This window comes from Acytostelium subglobosum (genome assembly GCF_000787575.1).
Source record: "Acytostelium subglobosum LB1 DNA, scaffold: scaffold21, whole genome shotgun sequence".
Taxonomy (NCBI): domain Eukaryota; phylum Evosea; class Eumycetozoa; order Acytosteliales; family Acytosteliaceae; genus Acytostelium; species Acytostelium subglobosum.
The window spans coordinates 63,227-80,581 of NW_012236512.1; the positions used below are offsets into that span (position 1 = coordinate 63,227).

The following is a 17,355-nucleotide window of genomic DNA, read 5'->3' on the forward strand; positions in this document are numbered from 1 at the left end:
TACTACTACCGGTACTACCTCAGATCCAACMACAACTACCACWACKACYACAACTGTGGACCCAACWACAACAACTACTACTACCGGTACTACCTCAGATCCAACCACAACTACCACTACCGGTACCACCGCTGATCCAACAACAACAACAACCACAACTACATCAGATCCAACKACCACGACTGCTGGTACCACCTCTGATCCAACAACRACAACTACTACTACCGGTACTACCTCAGATCCAACYACAACTACAACTACATCGGATCCAACTACCACGACCACTACCACCTCTGATCCAACTTCTACCACCACGACGACAACGGATCCAACGACCACAACTACTACCACTACCGGTACTACCTCAGATCCAACAACAACTACCACTACCGGTACCACAGCTGACCAAACTACTACCCCTGCCGGTACTACCTCAGATCCAACCACAACTACCACTACCGGTACCACCGCTGATCCAACTACCACGACCACCACTGCTGGTACCACCTCTGATCCAACTACCACCACGACGACAACTGATTCAACTACCACGACTACTACCACTACAGGTACTACCTCGGATCCAACAACAACTACCACTACCGGTACCACTGCTGATCCAACTACCACGACTACTACCACTACCGGTACTACCTCAGATCCAACCACAACTACCACGACCGGTACCACCTCTGATCCAACTACCACGACTACTACCGCTGACCCAACTACCACAACTACTACCTCTGATCCAACTACCACGACTACTACCACTACCGGTACTACCTCAGATCCAACCACAACCACCACTACCGGTACTACCGCTGACCCAACTACCACGACCACAACTACTGGTACCACCTCTGATCCAACTACGACCACTACTGTGGACCCAACAACAACAACTACTACCACTGACCCAACTACAACGACCACAACTACTACTGTTAATCCAACTACTAGCACCACGACGACCGCTGATCCAACTACCACGACTACTACCACCACCACCACCGGTACCACCGCTGATCCAACTACATCAACTACTGTAAAGCCAACGACCACAACTACAGTCTCTCCATCCACTTCAACTACTACTACTACGACTGCCACGCCTACGACATCGACCACCACCACGACCACAACAACCACAACTGATCCATCGATCTCCACTGGAGTCAGCAACTCATCGATCCTCGTTCCATCGTTCACTATTGTCATTGCCTTTGTCTTTATGATGGTTCTCTAAATAGATCTATCAATCATCCAGTTAGTACTTCTGCCATAGCCGTTGAGATAAGATGTTTACTTATTAATAAACAACGTCGTTGCAAATGACTGTTTCTGAAACTATTGAGTGTGTCTATCGCCAGGGACCAAGTGATAAAAACGAAGAAGTAGACCATCACTTTAGATATTGTGTACAACAAATAGAACACAAACAAACACATAAGCACATGAGCTCATCGACTATTATCAACTTTGGAGAGAGTTATCCGATTGAGTTAAGATGTACCGATACACAAGGAAGATTTGTTGTGGCAACAACAGATCTGATAATGGGTGACGTAGTGCTCATTGCTCAGTCATACCTATCAATGGAGAGCGACAACCTACGTAAAATGGCATGTCATCAGTGTCTACAGTTTCATGCCTATGGAGGCAACACAACAACTCCATCAATGATAGCATCATCAACATCAACATCAACACCAACATCATCGTCTACGACATCAACTACATCAACGACCACAACTACAGCGCCAACATCTTTAACACTTCGTTGTAGTGGATGCAATGAAGTTTATTGGTGTGACGATATGTGCATGGCAGCTGGCAATGACATTCACCAGAGGTACGAGTGTGCCTACTTCAAGAGACTTCGAAGTTATAAAGGTGTCCGATTCAACGCTGATTCAATGACAGAGATCAAGATGTTGTTGGGACTTCTAGGAAGATACATCGACATCAAACATGGCTTTAGTGGAGCAACTCCACCTTCAACTCCAACATTATCAGGTGGTAGTAGTAGTAGTAGTAGTAGTAGTTCAATGGGTACAATGGTCATAGATGGTACAGAATATCCTATCACATATAGCTCAATCGATGATGTATTCCAGTTGGTAGAGAATGATATAAATGAGAACACAAACAAGGCTGCTTCGGATCTTGTCGACGAGATTACAATGTTTATCAAACTGCTGCTCAAGGATGTACTGCTGCCAATGCCAAGGAAGGGCAAGAAGAATATGGACGAGCAACAACAACTGCAACATCAGAACGACATGCAGAAGCGACAACAGATAGTGGATGATGTCGTGCCAAGGATAAGATCACTGGCATGCAAGGTCAGATGCAATCAGTTTGGTATATGGTCCAAGCGAGACAAGTGCATTGGAGTGTCCGTCACACCGGCTGCCTCCTACTTCAATCATTCATGCTGTCCAAACATCGTTGACATCAGAGGCACTACGACCGTTGTATTCAAAGCACTACACAACATTGCCAAGGGCACTCCACTATGCATCACCTATCTCGACATGGACCAGCCAACACAAGAGCGACAGGACTACCTAAAGATGTTCTATTACTTTGATTGCAGGTAATGAATGATGTCAGACGACGATACATACATCCAACTCATTCAATACTAATCAAACAATTAATCATATTTTGATCATAGATGTATACGATGTAAGGATCAGACAGAGGAGATTGATGGATGGATATCAAGATTCTATTGCCAGAGGTTCAAGTGCTCTGGCACCTATTTCATCGAGGACAAGCACAGGGATATAGCAGAGGAGAGTGTACAGTTGACCTGTAGTTATTGTTACACAAAGATCAGTGTTCATCCCGATAGGATGGTGTCACCAGAGACTGTGAATAAATACGCTTGACCAGCTGGCGGGCTGGTCACGTCTGTCCGACAGTGTGGACACAGTGTTTATTGTTTCTTCAGACCGAGTCAGTCAGTGGCTGGCGGCGGGACATACCCATGCATTGAGGCGTGCAGTTGGAAGTCATTGTTCCATTCAATTTCGATGGGTCTCGCGTTGACTAGTTGGACGATGCCCGCCGACATCCTCCGTAGATATGATTGTCGTTTGCACTTCCAGTTGAATTCAATGTCGTTGACTTGCGTCTCGGTTGGCAGTGAGATGGGACGATCGCTCGGCAGTCCAGTGTCAATCCTAGATGGGCACATCATACTTGGTCCTTATATTGCTGGTGGTCAATGAGTCCTTGGCAATGAATCGATATTGCATTGGGAATATGTGACCCTCCGTGTTGAACACATATGACTGATTGATGAACATGTTACTATCATCAAACAACAGATAGAGGTATTTACATGTCTCTGACAAGAAGAAACTCTCCATCTTGTCTTCGAGTTCATGTGTCTCTACATCTGCAATATTAGCATGTCCACATTCCTAGTTTGATTGATTGAATGAGTGAGTGAGTGATTGATCATTCGTGCATAGAGATGATCAGTACTACTACTTACACATCTTGTTTGATTACTTAATGTCCAAACCATATCCCTACCCATCTTGATAAAGTAAGGGTCCTTGTTGTTTTGATACATAGTGTATAGTGATTCTGCAAGCTCTGGGCGCAGTGGATATGATCGTTGACCTGGATGTACACCACCCGATAGTAGGTTATAACCCTCTGGTAGGAATCCATATCGTCGCCACACTGTATGGAATGCTTTAACAGTGCCAAAGGCATCTTCAAACTGACCGGCCAGTGCTTGTAGACCGGGCCAGAACGATTGCAACGAGTTGTAAATAGGCCAGACTATATTGGCCTTGCTCATCTGCACCTCGACGTACCAATGCTCCTTCTTGACATGTCTAATGATCGCTCTATACGCCTTCTCAAAGATGTCCAGATAGTCTTGATCGTCAAAGAAGATGGCCGCTTTGAGCAAGTACTCAAAGTACGAGTCGATGCCAGTGCCAATACCAGACTCTGTGATTGTCCATGCGCCAGTGATCAAATCCAGGTGGTTGCCAAGCAGGTCGATCTCTGAACGATAGCGCCACAGTGATCTAGCAGCACGCTTGGCAGCGCGTTCAAACTCTGGTCGCTGTGTCAGCTTGCTGAGTATGCCAAACTCCAGTGCAAAGGTTCCTGCGCCTGCTGTGCATGTCACACTTGATTCGCCAGGCAGTACTCCACGTGCCAGGTTTACGGCACCGTATGGTATGCCAGTTGGTGTGTCGAAAGCCACCAAGATTCGCTCGCCCAAGTCTAGTGCCAGTGGCAACAGACCACCAGTGTACGTGGACATATGCTCCTCGGCCAACAAGTGAGCAGAGAGTAGTCCACCGAGCACTCTAATGTTTGTTTCGAATACAGAGACATTAACGTCTTTGTTGAACTGTATATTGTCAATGGTCCATTGTACACCCTTTTCAAACTCTGTCGTATTGCCAAGTATCAGTAGTGCATCCAATGAGTCTATATATGTTAATGCATATCTTTTTGATTGATTATCATTATTGTTGATGATGAGGTAGGTTAGGTCATGATCATTTGTATTCATTGAGTGACCAATCACCTACTTTCCAAAAGTATCGGAACCCTTGCATGAGATAGGTTTCAGTTCATCCATTGGGAAGCTATGCTTCATATAGCTATCATATCCATGATAGAACATCCTTTTAACATCATCTCTATTTGATTGATTGATTKGAGGTTGGTTAGTATGTATGTCACACTACTACTGTCGATGCTTTGATAGTGCTAGTGAGAAGTCAACCTACCTGAGTAATCGTTTCAGTTCGTTAGATGGCGGATAGTGAATGACAGCACTGACAGAAGTGATAGCTGTCAGTATCAACAACAGCGACAACAACAACAGCACATTGGACACGTTCAATTTCAACTGTATGTTGATGTGCATGCTGTCGTTGACCTATATATATATATATATATATATTATATGTTTACCTTTGATGAAACTGACTTGGAGTGAACTTCAATAAGACCCCTTGTCTCTGATGAAGGACCAATCTGTTCACTTTATCTTGCCACTTTTTGAAACAATGTATAAACTACCTCATAACATTGTATTAAAAATAGTTGAATATTTACCTAAAGATGATAATAGTAGTTTAATTGATATCATTGCATTATTATCAACCTGCAAGACATTATATCCATTGTTATATAGAGTCAATAGACTTTATTATTATTACACAAAGACAAAAAAATGGTGGTCAACAGCAGCAGCATCAACAACATCAGCATTAGTAGTAGTAGTACCATCATCGACATACTCATTGAGATCATTGACATTTGATAATGATTTCAATGACAACATTTCAAATCATTTAATACCAACATCATCATCATCATCATCATCATCATTACACACTTTACATCTTGGCTATTCATTCAACAAGTTGATTACCTCAMCCTGATATACTACCAACTTCACTGACATCACTCACATTTGGAAATAACTATGACAAACCATTAGTAGTCCAACCAACACTAGTCACAAGATTACTAAGTTATATAACTACATCATTGACATTAGAGTCATCAACAACAACTGCAGTACCAATACTCAGACATCTGACCAATCTAACGTCACTCTCATTTGGTTATCACTTTAATCAACGAATAGAGATAGGGTCACTCCCCTCATCCATAACATCACTGACCCTTGGACATTGTTATAACCAACCAATGAACCCGGTGCTCTTCCATCATCAATCACCAGTTTGGTATTGGATAATAACTTTAGACAAACATTCACCAAGGATATGTTGCCAGAGTCATTGCTTCACCTGTCATTCCGTACGGCCTATCCACACTTGAACAAGATATTGGACAAGAATGACATACTGCCATCATCACTAAAGACCCTTGCCCACTGTAGACTGGACAAATCAATTGTACTACCATCATCCATCACCACCTTGGATATAGTCAACTATCACCTTTCAGAGTTGACAAGTCATTGCCTACCACCCTCGCTGGAGTACCTGTCCATTCGCTACAGTAACATCAGTCAGTTGTCTGCATTCCCTGCCACACTCAAAACACTGAAGCTCAGCTCGTTAGTCGACCAACGCTTCCAAACTCATCCAGGTATCCTTCCAGCATCGCTCACCTACTTCAAGATTGGCGTTGACCAACCTGTGGAGGAGCTGCTTCTCCCTCAATCGCTTCTCATACTCAAGTTTGGATCAGACTTTAATCAGAGACTGGTACCATACTGTCTACCGCCTTCAATCACATGTCTTTCATTAGGACCATTCTTTGCATCTCCCATCCAACTCAATGTCCTGCCAGCATCTCTTAGACGGTTGAAGTTTGGTGATAGGTTTAACAAACCAATCGAAGCAGGTGTGTTGCCACAGTCTCTAACCTCGCTATCATTTGGCACCAAGTTCAATCGAGACGTCAACAAAGATGGATGTCTACCTCAGAGCCTCATCAAGTTGAAGTTTGGCTCAAAGTTTGATAAACCTTTTGTAACAGTTCCACGTGACTTACGAAGATTGACAATACCTTGGAGACAATTGGACTCGATCAGTGGACAACAACAACATCACTCAATTCAATACATTAATGTGTTTGATGTCGTTGGTGATGACATTCGAAACAACAACAAGACATATTCTACACTCAAACTTGATGCACTGAAACTTCGATTCATCTCATTGGATTCCAACTCGATGCTATCATGTAAACAAGTGGCTAAATCATTTCCAAACATTCATACCTATACAATGATCGTTGCCAAGGAATTCACTCTTCATTTCAGAGTACTAGACTTGAATACAATGGAAGCATTGGTCACTCACGTAACCTACAAACATCGACACATAATTCGTTATGTAACATTAAGATAATAGTGACATATATCTATAAACTTATCATACTTTAATTAAAAAATTGATCAGTCTTTCCCAAAAGGGGTTGTCGTCTCTCGTTTTGGTGGGTGGGTGTGAGTCGACGTTGAGAAACCCACTCTGACTCCGACAATTAATTTTGAGATATTCAATGGTTTTTGAGATATTTATTCAACTGGATTCGAATCATTGAGAGAGGATGTGAGACAAATCATTCATTCATACATTCATTCATTCATTATTGATATGGACATCAAGAGATACATACATAAATATGGAGAGTGACATTGATACATACTCAACTATCATCACAATGACCTCAACAACAATAACAACAAACAATGTACATCACCAACAATCAATAATTAGAGTACTCACCAATAGGACATTATTAAAGAATATAATAGCATCATTTAAACGACCTTATCCAAAGGGATTACGTAGTAGACCACATTTGACTTATAATCATTATAGTTACATTCGATCAAAGTATCATCATTGGACTGGTGCCGCCGATATGGTCCTACATAAACATTTCGGATTGTTGCGCGATCGTATCAAACGTAACCTCCACGTACACTTCACCTTCTCCACCGTCCAGTCCATCTGTCAGTCGCCCGACATTGATCAGCACACATTCACCATGCTCTACAATCGTTACCAACGATTCTTCACTTGCAAGTCGGCATTGTTGGACGCCGTCACCTGTGGCAACCTGCCAATCGTACAGACACTACTGCACCAGACACATCCCATCGTGTTTGAGCGAACCGATGATCTTTTGGTGCGTGCCACTCAAGGTGGCCACATCAAGGTGCTCAAGTACCTCTTGGACACTGGCAAGTTCAACAACGAGGTGCTCTGGAAGAGACATCCAAACGCCGTGATGGAAGCCTTGCACAACAGCTCCACATCTGCCGCCATCCGATTCCTGATGGACCCTCACAACTTTCCTCAAGACCTCATCGACTTGGTCAAGTCTAACGTGAATCTTTACGCAAAGGCATGCATCAGAACTGGCGACCAACAACTGATCGATCAACTATTGTCCTTGGATGTTATCAAGCAGATTACATTCACTTGTGACTTTATGCTTCCAAACAACTTCCAACCAATCCATCAGCTGGCTCACTTTGAGCGTTTGTTCCAGGGCACCAATGACGGTGGAGCACTGGACCGTCGTGCAGAGAAGGAGCTCACGTCATCACGACAGACGACACAATCAATCTTGACATCGACCACAGACACGTATGCACACTCTGGCATTGGTGACGATCAACGATTGGTCTTTATCAAACTGGCCGAGGTCGTCAGTTGGGACGCCAACGATGATTTGGCTTCATACTTGGCACACCAATACGTTGTAACAGGTGACTTTGTACTCTTCCCCTACCTCTTCTCCAAGGCCATACACGTAAAGACGATGATTAACTTGATCGTCCTGCATGGCAATGTCGTACAGGCCAAAGTGGTGCTTGGCTATCTGGACAATGTGATCATGCCCGCTCAGTTGGGCACGATACTGCGAGAGGAGCAATTCGGCGAACTCTACGATTCATTCGTACAGGCGGACAACATGTCCAACAGCTTCGAGATCATAAAGTACCTCAACAACAACCAGGTGGTCGTGAAGGAGGTGGCCAAGCTCTCCTCAGATCTCTTCCCTGGCACGATGGAGATGCTCAAGTTCCTCCTGTCCGATGCCAACAAGATCTTCCCCATGGATAAGCTACAGAACATGTTGGTGGTGCTGGCCATTGATCAGCTAGAGTACGTGCTCAAGACAAAACCATCAGTGTTCCTCGCACCAGGCTCCCATTCCCTCGTGCACATTGCAATGAACGCTTCTTTCTTTGCCCGTCTCGATACATTGGATGCCATTCTGGATCACATACAACCCGAGCGTCACTTAGAGTCGACTCTACATTGTGCCTTGGCCAATGGTGGACGACATATGGGGGTGATCAAGTTGTTGGTCGAACGACAACATATAACACTCAACTCTATATCATGTCAAATTGGACAACTTGGTGATGTGGAGCTCTTGGAGTATGCATTGGTCCATTGTGTGGATAATAGTCTTGACGCATTCCTCTCGAGCACCATCAACACGGCCATTTTCCGTCATCAGGTGGACCTTATCCAACACATTTACGCACGACATAAGGATAAAGTACAGACATATCACCACAAACAGGCGGTGGAGCATGGCAGTCTTGAGCTGATGGAGTTCATCTTTGCTGTGGACCCATTGTCAAACACTGACCGACTGGAGACATTCATTCGATGTGCAATCTCTGATGGAAACACAGAGATATTGGATTGGCTGCTCAAGTGTGAGGACAATGTTCCAAGACGATCTCAGATACTTCAATCTCTTGTTCCACAGCATACTACATCATTGGTTAACAAGTCTGATATATTCACATTGCAACATCTTGTAAACATTGGTGCCACGTTGGACATGAAGGTGGCCAGCAAACTAAAGGCATACAAGGAAAGCGAGGCAATTCAATATCTGTTTGCACAATACAAGAAGCAGACCAGTCAGGCCGAGTCAAAGGCCAAACAAAAAAGTAAACAACAACAATCAAAGAAGACTAAACGAGATGACAATAATACAGATGATACAACAACAACACAACCTATCAAGCGCAAGAGGAAATAAACAGCCAACTTCGTTCTTTGGGATCACTTTTTAAAAATAATATCGCTACTTCATAGAAAGAGTGAATCGATCATTCAATCAATCATGTTTAGAAAGGGACAAGATGGAACAGTTAGTGCATTACATTATCAATCAATCAAACAAGTTTATATCACTCCCAATATATATAAGAATAGTTGCAACTCACCTTGCTCAAATTGACTTGTTATGTCTTCTCTTGTTGTGCAAGAGTATCTATTTGAAGAGAAGTAGTATTGCACCGATGTTGAAGCATCAACTTGGATCTGACATTGCAAAGAAGTTGAGAACATTTAAGCATTTATCTACAACATTTGAAACATTCACTTACCGTCACCCATCAACATTGAAGGTCGACAAACACTCTAAACCTCTTCAAGTTGGAGATATACCATCGTCAGTGACGCAGTTAAAGTTCAGTTCATACAGCCAACCTCTTCAGGTTGGACTCATACCATTGTCAGTGACGGAACTATCATTCTTTTCATATTATAAACAATTTCAGGTTGGATACATACCATCATCGGTGACAAAGCTGTCATTCAGTCATTTCAATCAACCACTTCAGGTTGGACACATACCATCATCAGTGACCCGGTTGTCATTCGATATATTCTTCAAACAACCTCTTCAGGTTGGGCACATACCATCATCTGTGACACAACTATCAATCGGATTATTCAAACAATCTCTTCAGATTGGAGTTATTCCATCATCTGTAACACACCTGAGATTCGGATCATTCTTTCAGCCTCTTCAGACTGGACATATTCCATCATCGGTGACACACCTGTCATTCGGATCACTCGAACAACCACTTGAAGTTGGACATATTCCATCATCAGTGACACAGTTGACCATCGAAGATTATCGGCATCCTCTCAAAGTTGGACATATACCACCATCATTGGTACAATTATCATTACATTTCAGCCAACCTCTTGAAGTTGGTCATATTCCATCATCAGTTACACAGTTGTCAATAGATATATTCAATAGACCGCTTCAAGTTGGACTTATTCCAACATCAGTAACACAACTATCATTAGGTGGTTTCAATCATCCACTTCAGATTGGACATATTCCATCATCAGTGACGCAGCTATCATTAAATAGTTTCAATCAACCACTTCAGATTGGACATATTCCATCATCCGTGACAGAGCTGTCATTAAATAGTTTCAATCAACCACTTCAGGTTGGACATATTCCATCATCAGTGACGCAATTAAAATTCTTACCAATTCGATCAACCTCTTCAGGTTGGACATATTCCATCATCAGTGATTCAGTTGGATTTCTCATCCTTCAATCAACCTCTTCAGGTTGGACATATTCCATCATCAGTGACACATCTATCATTCTATACATTTGATCAACCCCTTCAAGTTGGACACGTTCCAATTTCAGTGACACATTTGGTATTTGGCTATCAGTTCAACCAACATCTTGAGCCTGAATACATCCCATCAGTTACCTCACTATCGCTTCAGTGCACTCGGTTCTCCCATGCCAACTTCAATCAGCTTCTTAATCACAGTCAACTCACCGAGCTTCATATTCACCATCATACTAACAATACCACCGACATCAGGTGGACCGAAGACATCCCAAACATATATCTTGGATCATTCCTGGATGATAATCTTGATACTCTCACAAGATGGAACAGGCCTCTCAATTTGATCATTCACGTCGAGGCAACAGTTATACCAAAGAAAATACACGAGGTTGTGCCACACTCCATTTTCTCGCTACTAAGGATATTTCCGACCCTAACATTGGAGATGTACTTAGGTGACTCTTCCTATACGAACAATGACTTTCAAATTGTCTGCAGACTGATCGACTCTGAAACAGTGCTATTTGTCCCCAAATTATACACCTGTCGAGAGGAAACAAAGGAAGGCGATGGTATTGGATCATTTTGGAGAATGCCACACGATGTGAGGGATGATCAATCGTCCACCCCCAGGCCCCAAGTGGATCATGATCCACTCAGAAAGAAATCGACACAACAGTTGGCACTTCTAAAAAAGAGCATATTGCTGCAATACCTTGCGATGTATGGTAAATAATAAAGCACCTATTACATTTAATGATAAATAAAAATATTCCGGGCCACGTTTTGAAGCTTAATTAGGTCCTTCCTCTATTATAACTACAACAGTGTTCTTTTCTTCTGTCTTCTGGTTTTTGTGTTGAAAAATGACCTCTTGGAGATATGATATGCACAAATATTTGGTTTGTTTATTGTTGCCACTTACCAACGGACAAGTGACAGCTCAAGCTTAGGGATGTTAAATAGTGCCTCAACAGCGGAGTCAAGGAATTGGACAGCCTTTTTCCTTATTTGTGAAGGCGGATACATGTTCAATTTAAGATTGATAAGGCCATTTGGTTGGGAGCATATCCATTGAACTAGTGCCTGTGTAGTCTCAACCCTATGGACTGTAGTGTGATGTAATGTATGGGTCCTAGTTAGTTAAGTAATAGAGACTCCTTACTCACTCTTCTCCTTCATTTATATTATATAGAGGGATATTCTTAATTGCTTACCAGGGGGATTGCCTTCGTCATCATAATAATAGCTTCTTAGCAGATGAAATGAGACCAGTGATTGGCTCAATGACTGGTTGGAGTCAAAAACGAAGATTGAGAACGTAGTTACAAGGTGAGTGATTGTTGTGTTAAGCGAGAGTGCCTTTGATATATCACGTTGTTGATGTTCAGACAATTGAGCGTCGTCGCAACTCCAAATGCACAACATGAGTTTGGTGACAGTCTTGTTTTTCTTGATGGTATCGCACAAATATATTATCTCCTCTGACTTGAATTCAAGCTTTGGTGGATGCTCTTCAAGGTGCTCATCATCTTGGACACTGTTACTATGAAGACATAATGTTTGGAGTGCTGGTAGTTGAAAGAAACGAGCCAAAATAAGGACAGGGATATTGAACCTGGCTCTAAAAGAAATGTGCTTGAGGTTTGTTGACACAGATGTAAGGCGTAACGTACGAAACATATCGTTTTCAGGGGACTCATCCGATCGGCAGTCGATAGCAAGTGTTGTAATGTTTGGCAAGGACCCGAGAGACCTGACTATCTTTGCACAGCTTTTATCATCCACGTACCTGTCATCGACCAGGGCAACTGAAGCGAGATTGCACCATTGGTCAGACGTAATTGTGTTAATGATATAATCTATCATGTTGTGATGTATTCTAAATTTGGTACAGAACTGACCAATAGTGATCTGCAAGTGCTCCACTGGCGAAATGAATGACCTGTTTCCATCAAAAAGAGGTGATATATTCGCAAGATGATCTGCGCTTTGCACTCGCAACACTCTAAGATGCTTGATGATGCAGTACCTTGAATGTGATCCCTTGAGCATTCTTGTCAACGCGAGATGTCCAATACGTGATTGTCCTTCAATACCAATATCGTCGATTGAGCTGGATATCAGTTCAAACCATTGCGAGATGAAGAAGATGGTAATTGCATTGTACTGCTGAGAGGAGATCCATTGGTGGATCTTCGTCTGGTTCTATTGGCCATCGAGAGTCGCTGATTACCAACCTGATGATCTTCGTCAGTAAGATATCTGATAAGTTTGGGTTTGGGTTCTGTGTGCGCATGTCTGTGCTCATATATGATATAATGATATGCTAGTTGGTTGGTTGTGCTTTGAATGAATTAGAAGTTTAGTGAGTTTGGGAATAACACCAAACACTCCAATGACCAATTTCAGATTAGCACAACTATTATCAAAGGCATTGAACAACAACAAATAATAATAAATCACATCCAACTTGGAAGTTCACTTTCTAAAATATCTTTGATTCAATCACCAACACAGGTCGCATCTTGTGAAACACTACATCAATCACACACATAATCTTTTATTATTTTTGTTGCAATCAGATAGAAACAGACATGATGGAGCAGTTACCGCATTACATTATCAAACAAATATTTGATGAACTGGATGAAGATGATCCACTTGATGTATTGACATTGGGATTGTCATGTAGGTCAATGTTGGTGCTGTTGAACAACATGACACAGTATCATATTCTTTGGAATATCAATCAACCACAGTTACCAAAGGAGTCAACAATATTCAATCAGTTAACGACATTGACTCTATGTCATCTATTCAATGATGAACTCAACTCCATCACGTGCTTTCCAACATCACTTCGAACATTGGTGTTTGGTGATCGATACAACACACCAATCAGAGCAGGAGTGTTACCTTCAACGATGATCAACTTGACATTTGGAGCAGACTATGATCAATACATTGATAAAGGAGTACTACCAGAATCATTACAAACCATTGTGTTTGGTTCAAACTTCAATCAACCAATCACTCTACAACCAACTATAATCAATCGTCTTGTAAAGTTCCTTGGTAATCAGTCAGAAACAACAAATAGTACTCAGCATAGACTACTCCCAGCCTCGATCACCTCAATAACATTTGGTGATTGTTACAATCAACCCTTTGAACCAACATCACTGCCTCCACAGTTGACCGCACTATCATTCGGAAGGGACTTTAACCAACCCATTAGAGGCCCACTTCCAACATCACTGCACAAGCTTACATTCGGAGCACTATTCAATCAAACAATACCCGATGGAACAATAGATTCATTGACAGAACTAAGATTAAGCAATGATATCTCACCTCACTCATTCACTATCAACGCTCTTATACCCTCAATCCTATTATTCATGGCACCAGACAACTCGATCAAGTCACTTGGCTCACTAGGTCACTCACTGACACGACTAAGTCTCGGTCACCATTTCAACGAACCACTCGTTCCAGGTTATCTCCCAACGACACTCATCCAGTTGGAGTTTGGATATTGCTTCAATCAAACACTACTACCAGAGTCACTACCAAATGCAATCCAGACACTAAAGTTTGGATATCTGTTCGATCAAGACATCACTCTACTACTACCTCGTTCCCTTCAATCACTGACATTGGGAGGATGTTTCAACAGACCAATATCACCTGGATCCCTGCCATCAATCACATCACTTGAGTTGAGCAATTCATTCAATCATGTACTGAGTGTTGGCTCGTTACCCAGATCACTGATCAAACTCAACCTTGGTTTCGAATACAATCATGTGTTACAACATGGTGTATTGCCATCGAATCTCACCGACTTGACATATTACCAATTCAATCAACAAATCACACCAGGTCTCCTACCGACCTCACTAAGGTCTCTACGGTTTGGGCAAGGATTCAACAGCTTGATCGAACCAGCGTCATTGCCAGAGTCGTTAACTGAACTTGACTTGGGATCACAGTATGACCTGCCATTGGAGGAAGGTGCCATTCCAGAATCAATCAACTATCTTGGATTTGGCATTCATGAACATAACCCGATATCATTAGGTATTCATCATTTTCCCAACTTGACACGGGTGTCAGTGCCATCAATGTACTTTGTCTATGAAGTAGCATTACCAACAACAATTAACAACATTAGGATAAGGGATTGTGGATCATACCTCACAATCAACAGGATTTTGGACACGAAGCTTAGCTCTATACACTTGTCAACAGTGGACACCCGTATCAATTATAAGCAATATGGTTCAATGATAAGTGGGTATTTGATCAACATTGGAACGATACACATCCAGAGTGTACATCAACGTCACGATCATCCAGAGAGTTTCAACAAGCTCTCAATGCGTCGCAACAGGATGTTCAAAGTGCATCACTACAATCGATCCAAGGGTGTATTCAAGCTGCTTGTCACTGCAGAGGCATAAGGCCTCCGCTCCACTCGACTCCACAAGCAATGTATTTATATCATTAACAAATATATAAGTTTCCTGCACACAGACATCTATCAACCTCCTCCTTGAACTTGGGGTCGATTCCTTCTTTGTAGTGCAGCTGGACGATCCTGAGTGATGTGGAGGTGACCTCTGTCAGCTGATGGTTGACCGTGATGGTCAACTTCCATTCAAACCAGAACTGACGATCTTTTGGCGAGGTGGGCAGAGACTCCTCGCGTCTTGAGTGAACGATCGTAACAATATCCTTGCTCTCCAATACTTCTATGCGCCAGCCTTCTGATCCCCTGACATCCTTTGTCATACACTTCATAAGGAATGGTACCTTGATCTTCAGTTCGAAGCAACCAACATAGATTATGTTCTGATGAATCAGTTTCATAATCTTTACAGCTCTAGATGTCTCTTTGTCGTCAAAACACTGATTGATCAAAGATTGTAAGTTAACAGTTCCAGTGATTTGTTGATCGATTGATCGAACATACCTTGTCGAATATAGTACTCATATGTAACTCATAATCAGTTGGTTGTTGATATGATGACAATATCTCACTTGTTCTCTCAAGAGTTTCCTTTGATTCAAAGCACTCTGTCATCTTGAGTATGGTCTTCTTTAACTTCTTCCATGTCCTCTCATCTGGTGTATCTGTGACACATGTTAGCTCCTTTAATCAATCACATGTACACCGCTTACGTACCATTATCTAATATAGCCAACTTATCTAGATGCTCCTCCAACTTATCATGTTGATCCAGAGACTCGAGTCGAAGTGAGAGTGATTTGCGGTTGGGCAGATCCTCATCCTCCCATGGTATGTACTTGACACTCTTATTCTGTGTGGACTCTATTGATATCCTTCCAGCCAGACGAGGTAGATCCTTATAAACAGGTAGTCTCTCTAACTTCTTACTCCAAATCTCAATGATCTGTTCTTCCAATGATTGATCTGATGGTATTAATGTTGCCATATTATAATTCTATCTGTATATCTTTATAACTATGTATTGGTATTATATTATTTTATATTATGTTGTATGTGTTTGTTAGTATTGGTTAATGATATTTATAAACAATAAATCGACTATAATTACTTGTAGAGTGTGTTCACTTTTTCAAGGTTTCATGAGGTCAACCCACAAACAATCAATGGGTTTGGGTCATAGACTCTGAATCTTAAAGACACTTACAAACGACTCTTAGTAGTCATCATTGCTCCCTGGGGTATAACATACAATATATTAGCTATTTCTTATTTCTTCAAAAGATAAGGATAGAGAATATTGACATTGTATAAATATAATATTTATTTGTTAGTGTACATCAACAATGATTGTCTTGGAAAACATAAATCTCAAATAAACGACATAATTTACTGTCACACACACACTAAACGAAGAGATAAATAGTTAAAGAGATAAGAGGGAGATATGAACAATTTAAGATCAAAGGTTATTTCATCATATATGCGTCTGTTACGCACAGAGAGAAAGGTGTTTGACAGTGACTTTCAAACACTGAATCGTGTACAACTACAGACTCGTTCACAGTATCGCGATAATAGATCAGTGGATGACCCTGTCAAGATCGATGAGATGGTACAACATGCTAATGCCGTCTCTGATTTCTTATTGACAAATACTATTCAAGCTGTTAGAAAGACAGAGACTAGATTCGGTATGATAATGATCGATCGATCTATCATTCATTGATTGAATAAGTATGACTAACGCACATATGCACAACAACAACAGAATTAAAGTTGAGAAAGGATACACAATTGGGAATGGATAGACAGTATGAGTTTGTTGGAGATCAACCAAAGAAGAGAGAGAGAGGTACTAGAAAGGGTGTCGTCGCTACAGAGTGCTGTGGCGGTGGTGCATGTGGTCCAATGAGTGTCGACTCTCCAAAGACTGGAGGTTGCTCTTAACTAAGACAGACATAGTTGA

General features: G+C 41.8%; 9 protein-coding genes across 9 annotated transcripts; 7 read left to right on the forward strand and 2 right to left on the reverse strand.

Annotated features, from left to right (window-relative positions):
* Positions 1–368: 368 nt before the first annotated feature.
* On the forward strand, positions 369–1,249 carry SAMD00019534_090880 (hypothetical protein; the record flags this gene model as incomplete). Its single annotated transcript, XM_012895502.1, has 1 exon — positions 369–1,249. A coding segment is annotated over one exon (881 nt), but the record flags the coding sequence as incomplete, so codon positions are not given.
* Positions 1,250–1,547: 298 nt separating this feature from the next.
* Positions 1,548–2,894, forward strand: SAMD00019534_090890 (hypothetical protein; the record flags this gene model as incomplete). Its single annotated transcript, XM_012895503.1, has 2 exons — positions 1,548–2,602; positions 2,684–2,894. Coding segments are annotated over 2 exons (1,266 nt in total), but the record flags the coding sequence as incomplete, so codon positions are not given.
* Positions 2,895–3,194: 300 nt separating this feature from the next.
* SAMD00019534_090900 (hypothetical protein) lies at positions 3,195–4,918 on the reverse strand (the record flags this gene model as incomplete). Its single annotated transcript, XM_012895504.1, has 4 exons — positions 3,195–3,437; positions 3,512–4,493; positions 4,578–4,688; positions 4,779–4,918. The coding sequence occupies 4 exons, from the start codon at positions 4,916–4,918 to the stop codon at positions 3,195–3,197; spliced, it is 1,476 nt and encodes a 491-aa protein (XP_012750958.1).
* Positions 4,919–5,786: 868 nt separating this feature from the next.
* On the forward strand, positions 5,787–6,881 carry SAMD00019534_090910 (hypothetical protein; the record flags this gene model as incomplete). Its single annotated transcript, XM_012895505.1, has 1 exon — positions 5,787–6,881. One exon carries the CDS (start codon positions 5,787–5,789, stop codon positions 6,879–6,881), a length of 1,095 nt encoding a protein of 364 aa, XP_012750959.1.
* Positions 6,882–7,398: 517 nt separating this feature from the next.
* SAMD00019534_090920 (hypothetical protein) lies at positions 7,399–9,549 on the forward strand (the record flags this gene model as incomplete). Its single annotated transcript, XM_012895506.1, has 1 exon — positions 7,399–9,549. One exon carries the CDS (start codon positions 7,399–7,401, stop codon positions 9,547–9,549), a length of 2,151 nt encoding a protein of 716 aa, XP_012750960.1.
* Positions 9,550–9,913: 364 nt separating this feature from the next.
* Positions 9,914–10,936, forward strand: SAMD00019534_090930 (hypothetical protein; the record flags this gene model as incomplete). The annotated part of the gene is made up of 1 exon (XM_012895507.1): positions 9,914–10,936. A coding segment is annotated over one exon (1,023 nt), but the record flags the coding sequence as incomplete, so codon positions are not given.
* A 2,711-nt stretch (positions 10,937–13,647) lies between these two features.
* Positions 13,648–15,372, forward strand: SAMD00019534_090940 (hypothetical protein; the record flags this gene model as incomplete). Its single annotated transcript, XM_012895508.1, has 1 exon — positions 13,648–15,372. A coding segment is annotated over one exon (1,725 nt), but the record flags the coding sequence as incomplete, so codon positions are not given.
* Positions 15,373–15,424: 52 nt separating this feature from the next.
* Positions 15,425–16,374, reverse strand: SAMD00019534_090950 (hypothetical protein; the record flags this gene model as incomplete). The annotated part of the gene is made up of 3 exons (XM_012895509.1): positions 15,425–15,826; positions 15,891–16,051; positions 16,104–16,374. Coding segments are annotated over 3 exons (834 nt in total), but the record flags the coding sequence as incomplete, so codon positions are not given.
* A 471-nt stretch (positions 16,375–16,845) lies between these two features.
* Positions 16,846–17,336, forward strand: SAMD00019534_090960 (hypothetical protein; the record flags this gene model as incomplete). The annotated part of the gene is made up of 2 exons (XM_012895510.1): positions 16,846–17,080; positions 17,158–17,336. Coding segments are annotated over 2 exons (414 nt in total), but the record flags the coding sequence as incomplete, so codon positions are not given.
* Positions 17,337–17,355: the final 19 nt, after the last annotated feature.